Below are 24,498 nucleotides of genomic sequence, written 5' to 3' on the forward strand. Positions count from 1 at the left end.
ACAAGGAGATCAATGTACCTATATCTATCATTAGTATTATGTACACAGCACTATAACGTGTGATTAATAGAAAATTAAATAAATAGGAGTGGTGAACAAATGTGAAGGAGAGCAGGAAATGAATGGAGAGGGAGTGTGAGAAAGAACTACAAGGCAATGATAAAATTAATCATATGGAAGACAGAGGGTACAAAATTAAATAAAAGGGTAATTAAATTCCACTGACAAAGTGTCACAAATGCCCAGCCTGTCCCAGATACAGCAATCTGAACAGCTGGCCGTGACTGGCGTCATCTTAGTCACTTAGCAATGATTACACCTTTTCTGCCACCACAAAGGATTTATTTTTGTGTCCTTACGTTCACCAAAACCACTTATTAATGTTTCACACTTAAATCACATACACATGTAGCATGAGCCTCCCTGGGATTCGTAAGTTCACAAAGAATCTTGGAGAATACACTAGATTAAATTTATTTACTCTAAAAAAATGTTTCCAATGCTTAGTTACAAAAAGATTATAACAATACATACAATAAGTTGCACAAATAAGTTTTAGAAATTAAATAGGAAATAAAACCAGAGTCACTACTTACTAGTTAAGAGTTGGCGTGTGTGCTGGAACACATAAGAAAAATATGGGACATTTCAGTATTGATAGACCCCCTCATGAAAATGCACAATGTAATGTCTAAAGCAGAAGATTTTAAACCCTTCTTACAGGCTCTTCACCATCACCTTAGGAATTACATTTTCAATTAAGTCAGATTGATTCCTAAAATGACACATAGCTTTCTGAAGTGAGTTATGGATGTCCTGAGATCTAGAATGTTTACAGGGCTTGAGTTCTCACCTCTGCTCGTTCTGCTTGGCAAGATGGTTTACAACTTTGGGGCTTCAAACTCCTCCAAGAAATTTATCTATCCCGTACCTGGCTAATTTCAAAAGATTACTGACACTTGCATAGGTTCAGACTCATGTCATTTAGCAAAGCACACGCTGAGATTACATTACAAGGTTACATACAATATACATTGTCCTACCTGAATATTAAGGGAAAATAACAATAGTACATAATCGTCATACAAAACCACAAGGGCTAAAAGTTGTGCGCTCGACTTTAATGGGGGGATTGCATGGGACTGGAAGCAAACTTATGTGATTGTTAAGCGCTAGGCATGCCCCTTCCATTGGAAGCCCACACTCTCGACATGGGTTTGTGACATCACTTCCGCAGTCAAGCATTTGGAAGTCCCCCTTTAGAAATCAGGGTTCATATAGGGACCAGACTTTCTATTTTTTTAACGCACTAGATATTCTAAGCACTTTCACTTTAAGGTACCGATAAAACTGTTCCTTCATCTTCTAAATAAGTTATTCATAACTTTATTAACAACATTCCCTGTGGCTATTATTGTAACTGTAATCCTTTTGGGCCCAGAAGACTTCACACACGTTGTCGGCATTCAATCATGCAGATTCCAAAGGCCCAAAGTCCCATGTGTCACAACAGCTTTGTCATGGTGATGCGTGGAACCGGCGGCTGTGCAGCATTGTCATTTTTCAAGTGAGAATCTACAGTCTACAGGTGATCTTCTGACCTGCAGTAATAGGGAATACCCAGTTCAAAACTTACCACCACTGTAAAACGGGTGTAATGGTTTACCATAAAAGTTTTCTGTCTGCCCACAATACTGTTGTTCTCTTAAAAAGAATTTGTTTCCCTTATCCACCTCAATATATATATATATATATAAACAATATATTTACTCTAAACATATTTTTATTAATTTGACATTGAGATAAAACATTTCTCAAACTCGTCTGTCATGGAAAAGTAAGCCCAGGATAAAAATTTGTCAGGGGACCCATAAGAGTTAAGGGTGGCCCTGCCTGTGAGGTACCTGTACTGCGGAAATGCCTTGTGAACTAACATGCTTACCCCTTTTCTCCATAGGAAACACCAACCCCCAGAGATTTTGTACATTATTAACACCAAACACGGCAAAGGACAACGTTTATCTTCTGGAATGGTCAGAATAACTGGTAATATCCTTTGAATGGAACTTATAGATCTTTACAATGGATCACAAGTTAAGCGACTATCAAAAGGACTATTTATGTGGACTGTAGTTCTTTTGTTTACCTATTTTGAGTACATCATGATAATACAAATATTGATGTTTGATCCTTTATAAATTGAATAACAAAGATATATGTACTTATTTATTATTATAAGTGTAACATCAATACAGACCTATTTTACTTTGCCAGACATCAGTTCCTTTGGCCTCCTAAAAAGTCTTATATTATCTTGCTTAGATAGGCACCACAAATTCCTAATTACATTAAGCTACTATGCAAATAATAAATGTTCAGGCGCTAATAGTCCTTATAATAAAAAACAAGGGGGTAGATTTAACAAACCTTCTATAAAGGAAAAGTGGCAGCCCACAGCAACCAATCAGATTCTAGCTATAATTTATCTAGTACATTGTAGAAAATGAGAGCTACAATCTCATTGGTTGCTACGAGCAAAACCTTCATTAATAAATCTACTCCAAGGAGTTGTCTTTAGAGTTGAGGTGGTTGATTCCAACCTGTATTTGAATGGTGGAGGTGTTCGATTACCCCGTTCTAGAGATTTGAATAGAATGTTTCTGGGTCGTTTAGTTTCCTGATTGGGCTTCACTATTAATCTGTACCGATAGTATTGATTTATATTTGCTCTCACATGGTTATTGAAAAATGATACTGCTTTTACATACATAAATTATTTTCATGAAGGAGGATTATTGTATTTTTTTTCTGTGTTCAATATATGGTTTTACATTGTGTATGTTTGTATGTTTAATTAAAAATATACATTTTATGCCAATCCTTTTTATTCTAGTACTTCTGCCATATTGCATACATATGTGAATACAATGCTGTTTTTTTGCTCTGTTTTTTTTGTCTGATATTCGATCCTGCCAGATCACATGTACAGGTCATGTTTTGTCCTATCTAGAAAAAGGTGAGATAATTAACATTGCTCCATAAGTGTGCATGTGTGTCTGACATGTAGGAGAAGTATGTACACAACCACTAGATGTCAGGGGAACGTAGTATGTTCGACCACATGCTGGAAGTGAAGGATTGTAGCTTTTCTGCCTTTTTACACATAACAGGGAAAAGACACAGTCACATCCTTCTCCTGCTGAAAGTGACGTGGGGACAGTGAAGCATGACACAGCTGAGTGGTTGCTCCAACTATAGCCTGGAAAGCAGTAGAGAGAAGTATCCCCTGCAAGGACACAGAGATATGTTCAATGCACAATGATTCTCGACCTGATGGCAGTAGTGTATTAAATAAATAAGGCCGGCAAAATGATGCGGTGTCCGTCCAAACACTGACCAAAAAGAGTGATGGCTCCAAGGCATATAACAAAAAGCAGTACTGTCTCTACTGTGAGGAGCTCCTCCAAAAACAGTGATATCGACCATATTCATCATAATGAGACTAAAGTTGCCTGGACCATGACAATTCCCAAGCACTAAGGTGCATGCAATTTGCACATCTTTGGAATTGAAGCAACTTTGCACACATGTCTGAGGTGAGAAGGACAGGACAAGGTATTTTGAATCCGTCCAAAACTAACAAACAAAGAGATGATTCTCAAAGGCTTCAAGTACTGGGCTGCTTGCCATGGCTTATTTGTAAGAAAATACCTGTGGGGACTCATGAAGAGCTAAACCAAAGGGGCAACAAACCCAAACCCCAAAGTCCTTTGCTCAGCCTGTTCCACCTGATATCAATGGTGACTTTTGGAAGTTCTTGGGCGACATGACCACAGAGGAACTTTTACTCACAGACAAAAATGACTGATGCATCATGCAGATGTGCCAGCATCTCTTCACCTGGGTTTGGGTCAGATGTTGGCAAACAAGCGTACATCCATTTGAAGCTTCGAGATGTGGGAAGGCTACTGTTACATGCCAGAAGGGCTACCCCTTTGGAGACGATGAAAGACTTTACTATCCCATCTAACTTTCTGCATGTAGTAGATGTAGTGAAGCTGGTAGCTGGCTATGATGATAAAACTGATACATTTAAGACACCCTCGCTGGCATTGCAGGTCGGGCACGGCTTGCAAAAATATATCAAGCATTGTGGACTGTGGACAGGGCCATCTTTTCCATTGGGCACGATGTGCAGCTGCCCGGGGGCCCCACAGGCAAGGCTCTTAATGAGAATAAATAATCCTGCAAAAGAAAAAACCTGCAAAAAAAACCTACAAGGGTCACTGAGCAAGTACATCTATCTATCTCTATATATCTATATCTATATCTGTATCTGTATACATCTATATATCTATATCTATATCTAGGGGCCCTGGTGCACTGCCTTGCCCGGGGGCCCATAATGTTGTTAAGATGGCCCTGACTGTGGAGCAATGATGGAGGGCTGCACTGCAGCGGTTAAAAATGCACACAACTTCAGGAAGATCTATGAGGAAAGATGTAATGAGCTGATCTCATCGGCTGCCTTGAAAACTCTTAAGAAGTCGAAGTTGAACATGCCTCAACTCTTACCTTTCACGGAAAATGTGAAAAAAAGAAGCACTTGTATCTCGTTGACAAACAGCAAGCATACCAAAGCAATTTATCCACAGAGCCTTCGCTTAACAACTAGGCATTGCTTGCAAAAGTCACCCTGGCACAGGTGATCTTGCTCAATCAAAGAAGGGAAGAGGAAGTTTCCAAAATGTTGCTGACTACCTTCTCTTCAAGAGAGACTTCAGATCTTCTACTGCAGGGTGCACCGGAGTATTACCACCTCCCAGAAGTTACCATGCAACTTACCAAGATCAGCTTACTTTTAATAGCTCTCTATTTTAACTGACCAAAGATCAGATGGCAAACACAATCTAATAACATCAATTAATGGTAACATATTAGTATTATATAGTATGCTTGTTCACCAAGATATTTAAAAAAAAAATAGCAAAATGCTTCTATGGCAGTTACAGACACAATTCCCACCTGTATGTTGATCTTCCCAACGACACTAACCAGTAGAGAAAATGTCTAACTCCCCAGGTTGATTCAACCTGATCAAGGCGGGTATATTTCTGGGCGTCAAGCCCTGGACAACACCAAGACTCACGCTTAACTAATAGCAATAGATGTGGAAAAGGCCTCTGATCACATTGGCTGGCCCTATACGATGCGTGTCATGTGATCCTTTGGCCTAGAGAGTGAGTTTTTAACCTAGATCTCAGGCCTTTTCATAACCCACTGGCCTCAGTCTTAGTCAATGGTCCCCATTCAGCTCCATTTGGTATCAAAAATGGCATTTGCAAGGGTTGTTCCCTCTCTCCAATCATCTTCACCCTTATTATGGGACCAGTAGCTGCCAGAATCCCACAGAACCCTGATATACTAGGAATTAAAGTAGACCACAGCGAACAGAAAATAGCATTGCATGCTTCCTTTATTATCATCTCTAACACTCTTCACAATATCTTTACGCCAACCTATTTATCTCTATCTCTAATCAAAATAGAGACCATAGATTTCTTCCTGCCTTCCTCCACCAAACAATTGCTCAAAATGAACTTTCAATTCAAATGGCAGTTCAGAAAATTTAAATATTTGGGCATTTATATTACCAAGAAGCTGGAATGTCTTTTTAATGATAATTACTCCCCCCTCATAGCCACTATTAATTCAGACCACTCTGGAATAATCTTTTTCTCTCTTGCATAGGGCGGATCATGTCTATTAAAATTAGTATTCTTCCAAGATTACTATATTTATATCAGACACTGCCTATTAACATCCCTCTCCAGGACCTGTTACTCTTGAATGAATGATCATGTTCTTCATCTGGTCTAATAACAAGCTGAGGATAAGACTGCAAATCCTTCAAAGCTCATGGCTGTCAGGTGGCCTGGGTGTTCCTGACTTTAAAAAGTACTTCTATGCTGCGCAACTTGCACAGTGCAACCAATGTCATTCTCCCCCTGGGTCTACAATTTGGGTGGCCATCATATCTGAATCACTCCCTTTGACTAGAGCAGTCCTCCCATCCCCGTGCTCCAGTTGCTCCCTTCAGGACTTAATCCTAGTGCATTAATGGTCTACCCAAGATGGGAACATTCACCACATTCACAAAATTACAGATATCCCACAGCCTCCTTAGCTCCACCTTCCACTAGTATTAAAAATCAGACACTTGTCCAGTCCACTGCAACTAGAATTTCTGCTAGATCCCTAACTTACTTCAAATACTGTCTGTCTCTGTCTGTGTATGTGTTAGGGAATTTAGACTGTAAGCCCCAATGGGGCAGGGACTGATGTGAGTGAGTTCTCTGTACAGCGCTGCAGAATTATTGGCGCTATATAAATAAATGGTAATAATAATAATAATAATACCAGAGCAGTCACTCAATATATCTTTACTCTCTTTCTCAGTGCTGACATCTAGTGACTCAGAGAAATCTCTACATGAGAAGAAGTGGGAAAGAGTCATTGGAGAGGAACTGAATGCAGAAGACTAGTTAAATATATCCTGGGGTGGTCAGGTCATCTATTAGCATACATCTTAAAGAAAATGCATATAAGTTCCTGTAACTTTGGTATCTAGACACATTTAAGCTACATAAAATCTACACAAGCAGTTGTTGGAGAGGCAGGCAAGAGATTGATTCCTTCCCACATATATGGTCGTCCTACCCGGTTTTGCAGATATTCTGGTTAGATGTTCGGAGATTCATTGTGAGGCACAGATCCCTTCCAGCCAAACCACACCTTACTTCCCCTACCATTCCCAAGTTTTACGAAAACCCCTCATCTAATTTATTAGACATATTCTGAGTGCCGCCACTTGTTTAATAGTTAGCTCCTGAAAAAAATCAAATCTCTCCAAATATGGCTACGCTCAGGAAAAAGCTGGTATACTTATGAAATTGAACTGATGACCTTAATGAACCTGATGGTCTTGAGGAACTCATTTGTTTCATTTTACAAAACCTAGAGCCCCTAGACCCAATTTAATAGCATCTCTCTATTCTTCTTCTAACTCTTGTCTACTCTTTGAAGAAATCTTCCATCCCCCTTTTTTTCTCTATCTTCCTCCCTCCACCCCCCCCTCAACCCTATTTTTTAATGCATCCGTTTAAAATAAAAACTATGCATGTGAAATGTGTCCATCCCCTCTCTTTGTTTAAAATTGGATTATAGTTAGCTAGCCTTGTGGAATGATATTACTATGCACCTTATTTTTCTTATATTTTTCCTCTGCAAAGTAAACATTTTTGCTTATTTATTTTGTTTGTATATTTGTTCTGATGCTGTTAATAAAATGTATTAAAAAATAGCAGAAATGCTTACATACATTTACAGCAGTGCATAATTACTGAGGAAATCTGCATTTTACAAACAATTATCTTACTGTGTATGTGTGTAACTGACACACATACAATTTTGATTCATGTAAGGCTGAAATTTAATTAAATTGGGAAAATACAACAAAAACTAAGGTCCCATTAAAACATTTGCATTGCAAGTGGGACTTGCATCTCTCAACTATAATGTATTCAACAGCCTAACTTGTTGTTTTTTTATTGTGTAAAAAAAAATAAAAAAATAAAAATATGATAAATATTTAATTCAAAAAATTAAACCAAAATACATACAAACTCTGGTGCACAGGTAAAAAAAAGATATAACCTAGAACAACAATGTTTACTTTAATGTTCTTAAACTACATTAGAAAGAAAGCAGCTAGAATCTGATTGGTTTGCACAGATGCCTTTCTATTTTTTATAAATTTCATAAATTCTATCAGTTTTCATAAATGCCTCCCTACTTTGGTATGTTATATATATTTAATCAGCAAGAAATGCAAGCCAAGGATTATAAGATTATTAGACCTGATTATGATTAGAACTGGAAGTGCCTGTATTAGGGGCAGAACATGGTAAAATTTGGGGAGGGCCCAGTAAATCCTGTCCTCCTTCCCCAGGTCTCTGCTCTGAGGAGGGCTGGCAGACTTTAGCCCGGGGAGCAAGCACACGGCACTGGCCCATAAGTAGCGGCCCATCCTTTAAGGGTGGTTTTTGGTACACTATATATTTATCTATATAAAAAGAGGCTATTTTAGTGTTGCTTAATCCATATATATATATTTATGCCCAGGCTCAGAGCTGGATTAAGGCTCTGGGGGCCTGGGCACTTTAGACATGATAACCCCCTATGACAGTGTTGGCTAACCTGTGACACTCCGGGTGTTGTGAAACTACAAGTCCCAGCATGCTTCGCCAATATATAGCAGCTTATTGCTGTTAGGGTATGCTGGGACTTGTAGTTTCACAAACTCCTGGAGTGTCACAGGTTAGCCAACACTGCCCTATGATGTAGCATGGTTATCATTTTAGACAAATACACAGACAATACTGTGTGTACTACTGTTAGTTGTACACAGTTCTGCCTTCACTAGCAGTACACGGTGAAGCGGGACATACCTCCCAACTGTCCTAAGAGAGACAGTCACCCAAATTAGGGACTGCCCCACCAGATTCAGGACAGTTGGCACACTGTCCTGCTCTCTCTTACTTGTTCTTGTCACTGTCACCACATGTGGCTGCTGGTTTCTTTACATCATTTGCCGCTTGTCTGGATTCTGGAATATTGGAGGCCCTATTTGGAGGAAAAAATGGGTACATGCAATCTAGAAATCTCCAACCAATAATAGTATTCACATTTGATAAACTAACCCTGACATTAAATTAATAGTATTCCCATTTAATAAATAAACTTATTTCCCTCCCTCCAAACAGCCCCAGCAATAAATTAAATAGCATTTACGTTTTATATATATAACCATTTCCCACAACCACCCCAGGCATTAAATAATTCATAATTACTTTTAATAAATAGACCTCATTTTCCCCAAACATCGCCACATTCAATTAATAGATCCCAAACCACCCCAGCATTAAATTAAAGGTCCAACCACCCCATCTTAACTTCATAGGCCCCCCTATTAAATTAAATTGCCCTTTCATCACAACACAAATAAAATAGCAATACACACACACAATACACTGGCCCCTCACTCACACACACAATATACTGGCCCCTCACTCACACACACAATTCACTGCAACCACACACACACACACACACTACACCGGCCCCTCACTCACACACATACACAATACACTGGCCCCTCACACACACACACAATACACTGGCACCTCACTCACACACACAATATCCTGGCCCCTCACTCACACACAAAACACTGGCTCCTCACACACACACACACACAATACAATGGCCCCTCACTCACACACACAATACACTGGCCCCACACTCACACACGATACACTGTCCCAACACACACACACACGCACACTTCACTGGCCCCTCACTCACACACACGCACACACAATACACTGGCCCCTGACTCGCACACACAATACACTGGTCCCTCGCTCACACACACGCACACACAATACACTGGCCCCTCACTCGCACACACAATACACTGGCCCCTCACTCACACACACAATACACTGGCCCCTCACACACACACACACACACACACACACACACACACAATACACTGGCCCCTCATTCACACACACAATACACTGGCCCCTCATACACACACACACACACACACACACAATACACTGGCCCCTCATTCACACACACACAATACACTGGCCCCTCACTCACACACACAATACAGTGGCCCTTCATTCACACACAAAATGCACTGTCCCCTCACTCACACAGTATACTGCTCCCTCACTCACACACAGTATACTGCCCCTCACTCACACACACAGTATACTGCTCCCTCACTTACACACAGTATACTGCCCCTCACTCACACACACAGTATACTGCCCCCTCACTCACACACATACATACATACATACATACATACAATATACCCCACACACACACACACACACACAATACTAATATACACCCCGCCCCGCGCTGCACTTATCTCCATCCGCGCTGCGCGCTCTGCAGTCTTCAGACATGGGACGGCACCTATCACATGGTGCACGTCCCATGTGACACACATGGACGCGCACGTCATAGGCCGAATGTTTGGGATATCACTGAGCGAGAGGGGGGACAGATCGAAGGATCCGCGGCCAATATAGATGGTGGCTGGTCCCGGGGAGGGACCAGCCACCAAGCAGTAGAGTCATCGGCCCAAATACACTTTTTTCTGACCGGCCCGGGAGGCACATGCCCCCCTGCCCCCCAGGCTAGCCCACCCCTGTCTCTGCTCTGCTTCTCCCGATGCCTCTACTCTGCTCTTTGGGGATTTAAGTAGTTCGATAATTTTGCCACTGGCTTGTACATTGCAGAAGGATTATTATTTGGAGATTTTTGCTACTGATATATTCCAAACCACACCAAGACTGCATTTTGGGACTTGTGTCAATATTAGAAAACAAAATAAACAAGAACTTTCCCCATAGGTTTGAATAAAACAAACAGTAATATAAAATAAAATCAGTCTGTCATTACCTAAAATTAATATCATCCACTGTGTCTCCTTAGATTATTATGAGTAACAACTAAAACTGTCCTAAACCCTTGACACACGTTCCCCCTCTTCCTGTAGCCTACCACTTCATCCTCACTGGATGCTTTTAAACACTTCATTCCCCTGGATCTGCTGTTTCCCATGTAGTCCTAAACCAGAGCACATAGTTAAAATAATACATACTGGTATATATTTGATAAAAAAAAGAGTAGGAGAAATTATACTGTACAGTTGATCAGAATTAAAAAATTGGCAAATTTCCAAGAACAAAAAATTCCAGGTACAAACTCCTACAACCTGGGACTATCCTAATAATTTAGGGACAGTTGGTAACTATCTCATCTGCAGTAAATACACTGATTTATAACATAAACCCTGTATAATGACCATGATATAGAGGTTCCAGAGATTTGTAGCTGAGAATGCCTTGGAGAAATTAAGGCTAATAATGATTCTAGGGATACCAGGGCTACAAAAGAATGTTTCTCTACTGCTTCAATTTCTCAAGAAACATTTAAAGTACTGCACATTCCCAGAGGATTGTTGTTCAATAAGGTTGATGGTATTAAGCTGTATATATTTATCAGATGCTCTGCAGTTAGGGTTATTTTATGGTTGAAGTGCATTTATGTTTAATTGGGCGTCTCTTCCTCAATCGTGTAGCAGCTGACAGTGTTCATATTTTCATAATTTGAGCACTCTGTTGTTTTTTTTTAGTATTTCTAGAGTGAAAAAAAACTAAGTAGACTAAATATGACGTTAAGCTCAATACTAATAATCACTAAAGCCCGCAGTCTGCAGTTTCTTATTTTAATAAGAAGCTGTTGTATGTGATTACAATGTACAGCTGCTACTTACAAATTGTCCTGCTACTTACAAATTGCCCTTTGTGAATTTTCAGAAAGAAAAGCAATTTTTTACAAGGTGCATCGTGGCATTTTCCACTAAGTCTAAATCAGGACAACAAAACAGAAAACTCTTTAATGATCAATTCAGTCCTAGAATGGAAGTCAATGAAATGGTTAAATCTACCGTTCAGAAAAGCAATTAAATATTTCAAAGGATCTCAGGTATGAGAGATTAATAACAGTTTCTTATTCATGAATAATTATAGACTATCTCTCCCCTTATTATATTCTTGTATATTGACACTGCATAGATTAGCTATGTAATGTAGAATCTACCTTTGTTTTATTTATTTATAGCAACTCAATAAAATATATGGGCATATGTTAAGGTACATTTTATGAAGTATTATGGGGATCTTAAATGTCCACCCCATGGCCCACACTGCATCCATCTCTGAGGCTCTAATATATATGGGGCAATGAAAGCAGCATTGAAAGTGAACCCACCTCTCTGCTTTGCACAGAGTTACTCCCCAGTCCTTTTGGATCGGCCACAATTGCCAGCAATATATTGCACAGAGATACCCCTAGTGCCAATCATACCGTGTACAGAGATACTCCAAATATCATCCATACTGTGTACAGAGATACCCCTAGTGCCAATCATACCGTGTACAGAGATACCCCAAATATCAGCCATACTGTGTACAGAGATACCACCAGTGCCAGTCATACCGTGTACAGAGATATCCCCAGTGCCAATCATAAAGTGTACAGAGATACCCCAAATATCAGCCATACCGTGTACAGAGATACCCCCAGTGCCAGTCATACTGTGTACAGAGATACCACCAGTGTCAGTCATACTGTGTACAGAGATACCACCGGTGTCACACATTTTTTAGACAGAGATATCAATCTACCTGTCCACCAGAACTCGATTTCCAATCACAGTCATTTACCACTGACCTTGCTCCTGTCATCTTCAAGTCATGTACAGTCTGGAAATTCCAAGTCAAAGCACTACCAGTGCTACTATGAATGCAGTGATCTTCTGATAGTGTTGAATGACCACACCCTCAGACAGCCATTGTTCTGCGCACTGTTCAGTGCTAAGAGCTTATTTGATGATATTACTTAATAATGGCAGCAGTCATGTACTGGCAGAGATTGGGTATTGTCCTATACCTCGTTTAATGCATTCTTGACGACATAGTGATGGCTGCTGAGTCATGAGGCGTGACCATATGAACCGCGTCATTAAGCCCTGCCCCTTCTAAGCTACACAATTTTTAGCCTATCACAGCGAGGGGATAACACGATTCTCTTTGAATCCACTTGCAGCAGATCTTACAGAAATTCAGGAGTCTCCCAGAAATTCCAAGAGAATGGGCAACCATGCTTTAATGCAGACGTGCACCCGGTGGGCAACTATGTTTAATGCAGACGTGCACCCGGGGGGAAGGGGGGATTCCTAGTGCCTGAAAACCTCCTCCCAGCCTGGGGCACTTTATGCTTGAAGTGGCTGGACCCTGCCCCTGGGTCCAGCCACTTTGCAGATTGTGTGCAGATCATTTATGATTGTTTCTATCTGCACTGTCTCTCTCCCCTGTTGTGTGTCCCCACCCTCTCTCCCCTGCTGTATATCCCTGCCTCTCGCAGTGACACACAGCAGCTTTCTCTTCTGCAGTGTGTCCCTGCCTATCTCTCCCCTGCTGTGTGCCCCATCCCTCTCTCCCCTGCTGTGTGTCCCTGTCCCTCTCACCGCTGCTGTGTGTCCCCGTCCCTCTCTCCCCTGCTGTGTGTCCCCATCGCTCTCTCCCCTGCTGTGTGTCCCTGTCCTTCTCACCCCTGCTGTGTGTCCCTGTCCCTCTCTCCCCTGCTGTGTGTCCCTGTCCCTCTCACCCCTGCTGTGTGTCCTCATCCCTCTCTCCCTGCCCCTCTCACTCCTGCTTTGTGTCACTGCCGCTTTCTCCCCTGCTGTGTGTCCCTGTCCCTCTCTCCCCTGCTGTGTCCCCCCATCCCTCTCTCCCCTGCTGTGTGTCCCTGTCCTTCTCACCCCTGCTGTGTGTACCTGTCCCTCTCACCCCTGCTGTGCGTCCCCGTCCCTCTCTCCCCTGCTGTGTGTCCCTGTCCCTCTCACCCCTGCTGTGTGTCCCCATCCCTCTCTCCCCTGCTGTGTATCCCTGCCCCTCTCACTCCTGCTGTGTGTCACTGCCGCTTTCTCCCCTGCAGTGTGTCCCTGTCCCTCTCACCGCTGCTGTGTGTCCCCATCCCTCTATCCCCTGCTGTGTTTCCCTGTCCTTCTCACCCCTGCTGTGTGTACCTGTCCCTCTCACCCCTGCTGTGTGTCCCTGTCCCTCTCTCCCCTGCTGTGTGTCCCCATCCCTCTCTCCCCTGCTGTGTGTCCCTGTCCTTCTCACCCCTGCTGTGTGTCTCCATCCCTCTCTCCCCTGCTGTGTGTCCCTGTCCCTCTCACCGCTGCTGTGTGTCCCCTTCCCTCTCTCCCCTGCTGTTTGTCCCTGTCCCTCTCACCCCTGCTGTGTGTCCCTGTCCCTCTCACCCCTGCTGTGTGTCCCTGTCCCTCTCACCGCTGCTGTGTGTCCCCATCCCTCTCTCCCCTGCTGTGTGTACCTGTCCCTCTCACCCCTGCTGTGTGTCCCCATCCCTCTCTCCCCTGCAGTGTGTCCCTGCCTATCTCTCCCCTGCAGTGTGTCCCTGCCTTTCTCTCCCCTGCTGTGTGTCCCCGTCCCTCTCTCCCCTGCTGTGTGTGTTCCTGTCCCTCTCACCCCTGCTGTGTGTCCCTGTCCCTCTCACCCCTGCTGTGTGTCCCCATCCCTCTCTTTCCTGCTGTGTGTACCTGTCCCTCTCACCCCTGCTGTGTGTCCCCTATCCCTCTCACCCCTGCTGTGTGTCCCTATCCCTCTCACCCCTGCTGTGTGTCCCCATCCCTCTCTCCCCTGCTGTGTATCCCTGCCCCTCTCACTCCTGCTGTGTGTCACTGCCGCTTTCTCCCCTGCTGTGTGTCCCCATCCCTCTCTCCCCTGCTGTGTGTACCTGTCCCTCTCACTCCTGCTGTGTGTCACTGCCGCTTTCTCCCCTGCTGTGTGTCCCTGCCCCTCTTAAAACACCCTGCAAACACAATACGGCCAGATGTAATAAAGACAGTTCTGGGGGTAAATGTATCAAGCTGAGAGTTTTCTGGCGAGTTTGAAAAGTGGATATGTTGCCTATAGCAACCAATCAGATTCTAGATATCATTTTGTAGAATGTACTAAATAAATAATAGCTAGAATCTGATTGGATTTTCAAACCCGCTGGAAAACTCTCATCTCGATACATTTACCCCCTGATGTTCCTTGAATCTCATGATTTATAAAAAACAAAAATGAGGCTTTATTTTCATCTGCATATTGTCTAGTAAATCAACATTTCGGCAAACTTTGGAGGTAATTAATGAAGTGAAGCCAATGCACACATTTGTTTTGCACCCTTGCATATGGGTGGCCCACATAGCGCACTTCAAGGAGCATGCCTATCATTCGTTCTTTGGAGATGTCTCTGTAACCTAGAAATGCAAATAGCTGAAAAATTCTGAAGACGTGTACTGTGCAAAACAAGTCTCGTCAAAATCCACCCTCCTACCACTTTAGTACCTCCCCTTTCAATAAAATAAACAAAATAGAAAATAAACTTTTCTATTTTTCACATACTGGCAAGCTTAGCCTCATTTATTGCTTACATTAACCATGAGAGTGTGGGACCCTCAATGCTGTCTTTACTACAAGTAACAAGTGTGCGTTAATATTCTTATGACATTGCTTGAAGTATGCTAAGAAGTGCAACATAGGAGCGGAGGGACCGTCTTGCACTTTGTAAATTACTTCTATTGATTTTACTGAAAAGTTTTAGATGTGTTCTCATTGACACGTGGGGAACTGCCCTATTTCATTTAAATATGTTGTATACATAACAAAAAATCTCATGTTTGCACTTAACCTCATGCTTAGTTGTAACTAGATCATTATAAGTATGGTAAGCCTTGATCAGCCCATCATCCAGGCATTTACTAGTTCACAAGAGGCAACCACTTGTACTATTGAAAAGCACCTACAGTATTGGGTTTTTTACATTATTGTCTACGCAATTTGTTCAATACTTTGTATGGACAAATTGCACCTGAGAATGATCAGTTTATACATCAAAACGATATTGTAAATCCCAACCCTAGTGTCTCACATTGCTGGAATAATTAATTAAAAAGCACCTGTGTTTTGTAGTAGGAATCCCACATATTTTACGTGTGTCCAGAGAAATGTTTATCACGAGGGCAATCTACTATATAAATGCCTAGTGGCGTGTGTGAAAAAAACAAAAACCAAGCTGCAGCGCCACCTGCTGGGCAGAGTTATGCACTGACCTATATATTTCTTGAAGGAGAAGTGACAGTTGGGAGTGGTTGGTGGTTGCCGGGGGTGACAGAGGGGAGATTTTAACACCTTAAGTAGCTTGATGAAGGATGTGGCGATGAAGATGAAGGATGAGGTGATGGAGAAAAATGATGAGGTGGTGACATGTGGACAAAACCACGTTAAAAAAGGGCGCTTGCGTCGGGAAGTAACGCTCTTCCCCTGAGGAGGCCTGGGCTAGGCCCAAATGCATGACAAGAACCTTTTTAACACCTTAAGTAGCTTGATTTGACTAGAATGCATGAGTATCATGCAAGGGTTAACTTGTCTTTTATATGAATGGACCTAAACTTAGACACTCGGCCATATGCATATTTTAAAGTGTACAGATAGTACTCTCCAAAAACTATGTTACAGTAAAAGTGAGGTGAGCATGTGATAATCACATCAAATTAGAACCATTTTAAGAAAGACACTTCTTCAGCTAGGAACACCCACTACTTCAATCTCTCCTAGACAATGGTGTTAAATGAGACGAATGGCTCAGTCCAATCACTTTACGGTCAGTGACCCATGGCAGCGATTCAATGCTGAGCTTTTCTAACTAGAGAAGGGCTGAGTGCACGATTGTTGAATCGCTCCCACAGTAACACGCAGAAGTAAAGAGGAAATGTTCTTCTCATGTAACATCAAAGTGCTTCAGCATAGAAAATACTGTCTTACACATTCTGTACTTGTTTAGCTAGAAAAGCTCTCAGTATAATCTGATACTATTCTAACAATGTTGTTACACTATGCTTTACACATTAGAGGGAGGGGAGTTGGGCAACATGGGGGAGAGTTAAATAAAGAAAGAGTGAGATGGAGGTGATTAGTGGACAGTAGATTTTGTGATGAGATGAGTGGAAAGGATAACATTTTGGATAGGTAAAGCAGGGCTCACTAATATGCCCCACAGCAAGGAGCTACTTTGAAGGGTTCAATAATATATTTTAGGTGGCCCCCATATTTTATACTATTCATACCATAAAACCTGATACATGGACTTAACTGGTTTATGATTTTGTGACCTCAAAAGACAACAAAATCCCTTATTCCATCTCTGTGTATCAAACATGCGGTGGACATCCACTTACACTTACAGCCCAATGGAGAATGTGCCGGTAACTTCAATGACCTGTCCCAGCTGAAGAGAAAGCGCTTCAGGCAAAATCTTACTCCAACTCTGGCTGTACTTAGCTAGCAATAGAGCACTTCACAAACGAAACCAGTCTATTTGAAACATAACTTTAAAAGATTTGAAGATTAAGGAAAGATTCTAAAGATTTGGATGTTGTCAATGGAAAACTGAAACCCTTATACTTCACTGATTAAACTGACACAAGTCCATATTTGTTTTTTTAACAGATAAGAAAAATGGCCTAAAGTTTCTAAGGTATGTCTGCTGATGGTACGTTTCTAAGATCCATTTTCTAGAGAAACGTGGTTCCAGGTTCCAGAAACACTATTGAAACATGGAAATATAATGTTCACATTGAGGAAATAGAATCCATATACCTTGATCTAGAAACAATGTCAAATGAGAGGCAAGCTGAATTTATTCTACATATGAACATTAAATTTAATGACATTCAGAGAAAGGGCTGTGGAAGGTTAGTGTAATGTTAATATTAGTGGAGTAATTGTTTGAAAACAGATTAGTAACAAAAACAGAGTAGGACTCATGAAATATTGTCTGTGTTTTGTTTAAAGGTGAACGACTTCTAATAATAATAATTAGTTGAGTAAAAAACTTTTGTGAAGGAAGACAAGAGGCTAATTACGGTAGCTAACAAATAATTATGTTAATAGCAAACATTTATCCTCTTTAAAAATACTGTTTGTAATTTCACAAAAGAACAGTAATAAAATGTGTTTGGGGACTTCAGAACGCATGATGTCACAGCTATGAGAAGATTGCTCATTCACATACAACGCTCTTCACTTACAACCCTCTAAGTTTTGACAGTACTGTTGGACAGTGTTCTTCTTATGTTCTAGCATTGACCCAAGTGCACAAGAAAAAGCAGCAACACATCAGAAAATGGTTTGGGGAATTCTTGTCTGTCATTCATCCACATCACAGTTAGGCATACTGTCATGCAGATAACAATCATGATTATTGTACTACCTACAAGTAGATGTGTTGTATTTTCATGAGAGGCAGAAGCCGAAAATAAAAGGTAATTGAAAGCTATAATACTTATCTCTAAAATGAGTTTTAAATTATTGTAATCTAGTCTAAAACTAGTGTAAGCACTAAGCACTGCTCCTATCTCCGGTATGCAGCTACCTAGAATGATTATTGCTGCCATTACCAGAATGTGCAAGCTCCATTCAGCCTCCAGAACACCCAATTACCTCTGCTCACGGACATGAGGTTTTCTGCTTGTAACCACTGGGTGAACTTGGATCATCTGATCACTTTGAGCCAGTAGATGCTACCTCCATGCCTCCCACATAGAGGTATCTTATTTAAGACTCCTGGACAAAACCATGTTACATGGCAAGGGGTGCAAACTAGTTTTCTGTTTTACACATAAGTTAAATACTGACTGTTTTTTCATGTAGCACACAAATATCAACTTTAAATTTCAGTGTACAAATAAGCTATTAAGTATTTGTGTGCTACATGAAAAAATAGTACTGTTGAAGGCTGTAAGTTGTTATGACTGTTTCCCAGTTTCTGGCTTCCCGGTTCCCCTGCCACTTAATACCATAATACTCTTATAGTATATTATAATATAAGCTAAGTTATAATTTGATATTGTAATATAGCACATTATAATTAGATACTAGGAATGTCAGGGAACCAGGGAAACTGGAAGAGGTACCTACACATCAGGTATTTAGCACGTGTGGTCAAGGTAAATTAACATTAGGCATATTTCAGTTGTTTGTTATTACATGTGATCATTCAATATTCAATGTACTCCAGGTCTCTGGCAGTCCTGTGGAGATTACAGTGCTCTGCTTTCTTGGAATACACAGGTAACTATTTAGTTTGCAACCCAAAGATCATTTACTAAACTCTAATTGGGAGATTAAAGTTAATGTTATATGCAACAAGTTATATTACATGATTATGTAACATACCTTCTCCAACCATTGAAACACCAACAGACATGCCAAGGAATTTGCTTTTGGTCCATATGTGAGTGTTCACACACATATTCTTTTCTTTGCATTCACAATAAAAACAAGATACAGGTGGATGATGAGACACTTGCTCAGCAACAAACCGCACATTGTAAGATTCACTGTCAGATCCCTGGGATGTGTTAGTTTCTTTGGCTTGTACACAGGCACTGTGAGTTCTGCAAGGCATCACTTTGTCCTTGGGAACATTCCAGCTGCAATGAAATGTTTCACCTACAATTGGGTTATAGGGCTTCTTGGCAACTGCTCCTTTTCGGCCTTCATGGAAGGCTGTTAAGTAATATTCCACAAAGCTGATCATCCGTTCCTCGGGGGTTGTCCCAGCTGCAATGGACAAAAACAGATCGGGATGGGCCATAAAGTTTGCATACATCTCCAGCAGGGATCTTTTCTCCAAAATAAAGGTTGGAAGCACTACCTGTTTTGGAAGTAGAGAAAGTAAATAACATTTCTTCAAATGACAAAAACTTTATAGTAACAAATAAGTCAAGCATGCGCTTTATGCAAAATATACTGTCTGGTTTGCATAACAATGTGGGCACAGGCAAAATAAAATTAAAGGCAAGAAATTTTCATAGGAAGCAAGTGTACTTTCATATCTTTCTTTAGTTGTCATGAAAATTCTAAAATCAATTTATAATCCACATTGTTCTGATAACCGGTTGCCACCATGACTGTGACAGTGGCCATCCCTCTTCCAAACCTAAACATGCCAAGGATGCTGGTTGTGTAGTAATTAAGCCCCAAACATTCATTAAATGGAAACAATGAACAACTCTTGTTTGAACCCCAAAAAGAAAAACACACATTTACACAATATAAATTGTCTTTCAACATAAGATACTCACTCCTCTATGTCTTGCTTAGAAAAAAACCTTTATAAAAAGTCCATAACATGCTGAGATGCATTGATGGTGCTAATGAACTGGAGAGTAATTTTATTCCCTATTTTCCTTGGACTCCATTGGTCAGATTAAGGGGCCTATTTATGTAGCAACAGATTTTTTTCCTGAAAAGTTACATCTCTAATTGCCACCATTCACAGTGAAGCTGATTCTGACTAATTTATCATTAAATTCATGTCAGGACAGCACCTCCGATAAGAAGCTGTCCTGGCAAAGACTTCCCCAGCCTGTGTTTGCTTTCGTCATATGCTTATCGCAGCAGTGAAAGTATTATCTTCTGGCCTCTCTTCATCATGAGGTATCATCATCATTATTATTCTTTATTATATATAACTAACCTCACCCTCTTTTTTTTCAATAAATACTGATAACACTGATGTAATAGATAAATATAGGGCACCATGAAAATACCCATTACCATGCTATTATTATTATTATTATTAGCACTGCTTAGACAACAAATTGTTATCAATTAGATGTACGTAAAACAATTGTAGAAACATTTTCAAATAGACACTACCTAAAAGAATGGCTATAAAACAGAAGCAAGTCTCATACATTATGCCTCATATCGATTTGTGTACAATCAATGGTTTACTAAGCTGAATCATATAGAGCGATTCTGTTATTGTACATGTAAGAAGCATTATTCTGAAATACTACTGACTGAAAAAACAATATACTTGAGCTTTTCCTGCGCTCTTTTTTAACAAGTGCGGATATGCAGCTAAATTGGCTCCCATCTGCTACTGGCTAATCAATCAAGTCCCTATTTGTTAACTTTTGCAAACTACTCTGCTTTCAGTAAGATTTTTGTTGTTGATTTCATTACATAAAACACTGAATAGAGATGATTGACATTTTCAAAATTGGTCAATGAAATATTCACAATTGTCCATGGCATTTGGTATGTTTTGCCACTGGAATTTGGCCTAAAGTATCCCATAAGGAAATCTTTCTATTATTTTTGTCCCACCCAGACATCTCCCTTACTATTTCCAACCTCTCCACAGAGCAAACTGAATTGACGACAGCTCTATAATTTCTACAAAATGCTAATTTACCAATACAGTGCGGCTTGGCAAATAAAAGTGGAATTTAAAGCTGGAACTTTGCAAAACGGACAAGACTCGATTTGCACCACCTTTTAACACAGTTTTGTTCATCTCTGGCCACTGAGCCAAAAATTATTTTCAGAAACAAAACTAATTTTTTTTTTTCTTATATGATCACTGAGAACAATAAATTCACTGTGAATTTCTATATAATGTAAATATGTTCATTATTAATCCTGCGGCTGATTTTCATTCAGAACTCCCACTTTGATATTTACTTAAATGCTTTGCACTAAAAATTGTATCCGCTGGTTTTAATCATATTCTACGACAACTACTTTTACATTTTAACAACTGATATATACTTCACAAGAAACAGGACTACAGAAGATGTGTCAAAAAGATACTTGGGACACTCCTTTATCTATTAATATTTAATATGCACTATGACCTGAGCTGGCAATAGCACTATCATCGAGAAGCACATACTTGGATACTCAAGCATGTTGAGTCCATCAGAGCCACATGTCTCTCTGTTGTAGTTAAGGAGAGTGGGTAATAGAGTTTCAAAGCTGCAGTGTTCTCAAGCACCTAAAGAATGGGGCTTTTTATGTATCCAAATATAAGCAGTTTTTTCTGAGCTTGGATAAATACACTAATATATTAAAAACCATTGTGGCCTAAATATTTGAAAGATAATTAAGGGCAAAAAAACGCTGAGGGCTAAGTCAATAAGGGTTAAAGGAGACAGGACAACTCTACCCGCCAACATGACCTTTATTTACCAATTGTATGTAATGTAAACGTGTTTAATAGAAGGTTGGCACAGAATAATCCAATTTTAATAGAAAACGTGACATTGTTTTGCCCACAAACAACTGTCTATGTAGTTTTCTCTACTTCTGGTATAAGTGGTTATAAAGTAACAGGAGAGGGAAGGCATCAACCAGTTTATTTAGTCATCAGAGTTCATGTTAGGTTAGGAAACTGACTACTAAAAGCCCCATTTATTGGCTCATTTGATAAAGTTTCTAAACAGCCACTGAACTCTGATTGGCTGAGATCAAATGGAGCTTCTATTAAACGATTGGTTGCAGCAGTTGGGTTGTATAAGTCCTTTTGCAACCTGAGCACTCCAGAAAAGTAATAGGCCTTGCAATGGCCACAAAGAAATGGGCTTTAATGATCTTTGAGCCACCAGTGAATGGGCTCTATAACACAGTGAATCACAAGGGAAAAGGCCCTACTGCACACTGAGACACCATGGAAAGCAGAGGCGGAACTAGCGAGCTGTGGGCCCCAGTGCAAGGGAGGCAGGTTGGAGGGAACCAGGGCACCCAAACCTGTGAATTTGCCATACAGTGGGCCTCATTATTTCCATGGGCCTCGGTGCATGACAGCTGCTGCACCAATGGTACTTCCGCCATTGATGGAAAGGACATACAGTGTCGCTGGGGAAAGGATCTATTGCAAACAGTGCACCTTAAAAAAGGCTCTATTGCAAACAGTGCCATCTTAAAAAGGCTCTATTGTACACTTGCCACCAGGGAATGGGCTATGTTTTTACAATGACCATCAGAGTATATGTAGATTATGGAAGGAAACTCCACGGGCACATCTGAAAACATCCCATGTTAGAATTTTTGGCTTATTTGCGGTGAGGAGGAGGACACTGCAATTATCCAGTATTCATCTGGTAATTCATGGGACATTTTCAGCTCCTTTGCAGTGCGAACAGTTAATATTTATTGGAAACTCATATGGTTATTGCTTTGAGTGCAAACAGTAGATGTTGTTTTTTTATACCTACCCTTACTATGATTTTGAATTGTCTAATTCATCTGGTGATCACCAATTATTCATGCTTTATTTGACTAAAATAAATATATGTTGTTTCATGTATTTCTGTTTAGACATATAATATATATTAGCTTTTAAAGATAAGTTATTGAGCTATACTTTCCAAATAAATTGCATAAACCAAGTTGAACAAACTTTTGGGGCATGTAAACCCCTTCAAATCAACCCAATAGTTGATGTAGGTCTTGGCATGCTAGGCCTTAGGTACTACCCATGTACTGCAACCAGGCTGGCACAGAGAACCTACAGAAATCCAGTATTATGCCTAGGAACCACATCATTAGATTCTCAGACACATAGTCAATTAAACACAATACTCAACCTGACTGCTGTGTCTCCAATACAGCTGTTGAAATTACATATTGGGGATGCTATAAAAACTGCTGCTGACTTCCAAAATTCTCCTGAATTTGTTATAGTATCCCCCCTGTATATTATTGTGTGTTTTAGAGGGTTGTTATGTAACCCCAAACGCCTTTTTAACACATTTAAGTCTCTTCTCACTCCTCCCACCCCAAACCCTCCGACTACCATCAGTGCCCAGGATCTTGCTTCCTATTTTAATGACAAAATAGATAAGATCAGCTTGCAATGGTATCATCTCCCTCGACAAGCTATCAGCTCAATTACTTTGTAGCACCCTCTGACACTCTCTCTTCATTTGATCTCACAAATGAAGAGGACATTTCTATTCTATTCTCATCTACCTACTCTATCTCCTGTCCTCTTGATCCCATACCCTTACAAATATGGTAGGTCCCTGTCTCCTGTGCTCATTCCACCTCTGACTAAAATCTGTAATCTCTCTCTCTCTCTACTGGTATTTTTCCATCACTATTCAAGCATGCAATGATTACACCTATTTTGAAAAAACAAAATTCTGACCCAAACTCTCTCTCAAATTACCGCCCCAACTCTCAGCTCCCATGCCCCTCCAAGCTTCTCAAGAGAATTGCCTACACTTGCCTCACACATTTTCTTAAAGCAAACAACCTATTGGATCCTCTTCAGTCAGGCTTTCGCTCTCAACACTCCACAGAGACTGCACTGACCAAGGTTGTCAATGATTTGATCACAGCAAAAACTGAAGGCCATTACTCTCTTCTAATTCTCCTGGATCTCTCTGCTGCAATTGACACTGTTGATCACACTCTCCTCATACAAACACTACAATCCCTAGATATTGTAGGCACTGTCATATCCTGGTTCTCATCCTACCTATCTAATCGCTCTTTCAGTGTTAATTTCTCTGCATCCACCTCTGCTCTGCTTCCTTTATCAGTTGGAGTACCACAAGGCTCAGTCCTAGGTCCTCTTCTGTCCACTATCTATTGGAAAACTAATAAGCTCCTTTGGCTTTCAGTATCATCTCTATGCGGATGATACACAAATCTATCTATCCTCTCCTGGTCTCTCACCATCTGTGTTGTCTTGTGTTACTGACTGTCTTTCTGCCATTTCATCTTGAATGTCTTCTCGCCAACTCAAACTCAATCTTTCAAAAACTGAATTAATAATATTCCCACTCAAAAACAGAAGCTTCCTGTCTGACATTTCTATTTCGGTTGATAACATGACCATAAATCCCACCCCACTTTAAAATTTTTATATGGACCAAACAGTTTCTAGTTATGTATCTGCTTAACATATAAAAAT

The 24,498-nt window shown here is 40.6% G+C and overlaps 1 protein-coding gene across 2 annotated transcripts in view; it reads right to left on the reverse strand.

Moving 5' to 3' along the window:
* OSBPL10 (oxysterol binding protein like 10) overlaps positions 1-24,498 on the reverse strand; it is a 309,246-nt gene that overhangs the window by 38,482 nt on the left and 246,266 nt on the right. For both annotated transcript variants that reach the window (XM_075212383.1, XM_075212382.1), the window contains one exon: positions 18,960-19,440. In XM_075212383.1, the coding sequence (XP_075068484.1) occupies positions 18,960-19,440 (481 nt within the window). The remainder of the gene's footprint in view (positions 1-18,959; positions 19,441-24,498) is intronic.

Source organism: Mixophyes fleayi, chromosome 5 (genome assembly GCF_038048845.1).
Source record: "Mixophyes fleayi isolate aMixFle1 chromosome 5, aMixFle1.hap1, whole genome shotgun sequence".
Classification (NCBI taxonomy): Eukaryota; Metazoa; Chordata; class Amphibia; order Anura; family Limnodynastidae; genus Mixophyes; species Mixophyes fleayi.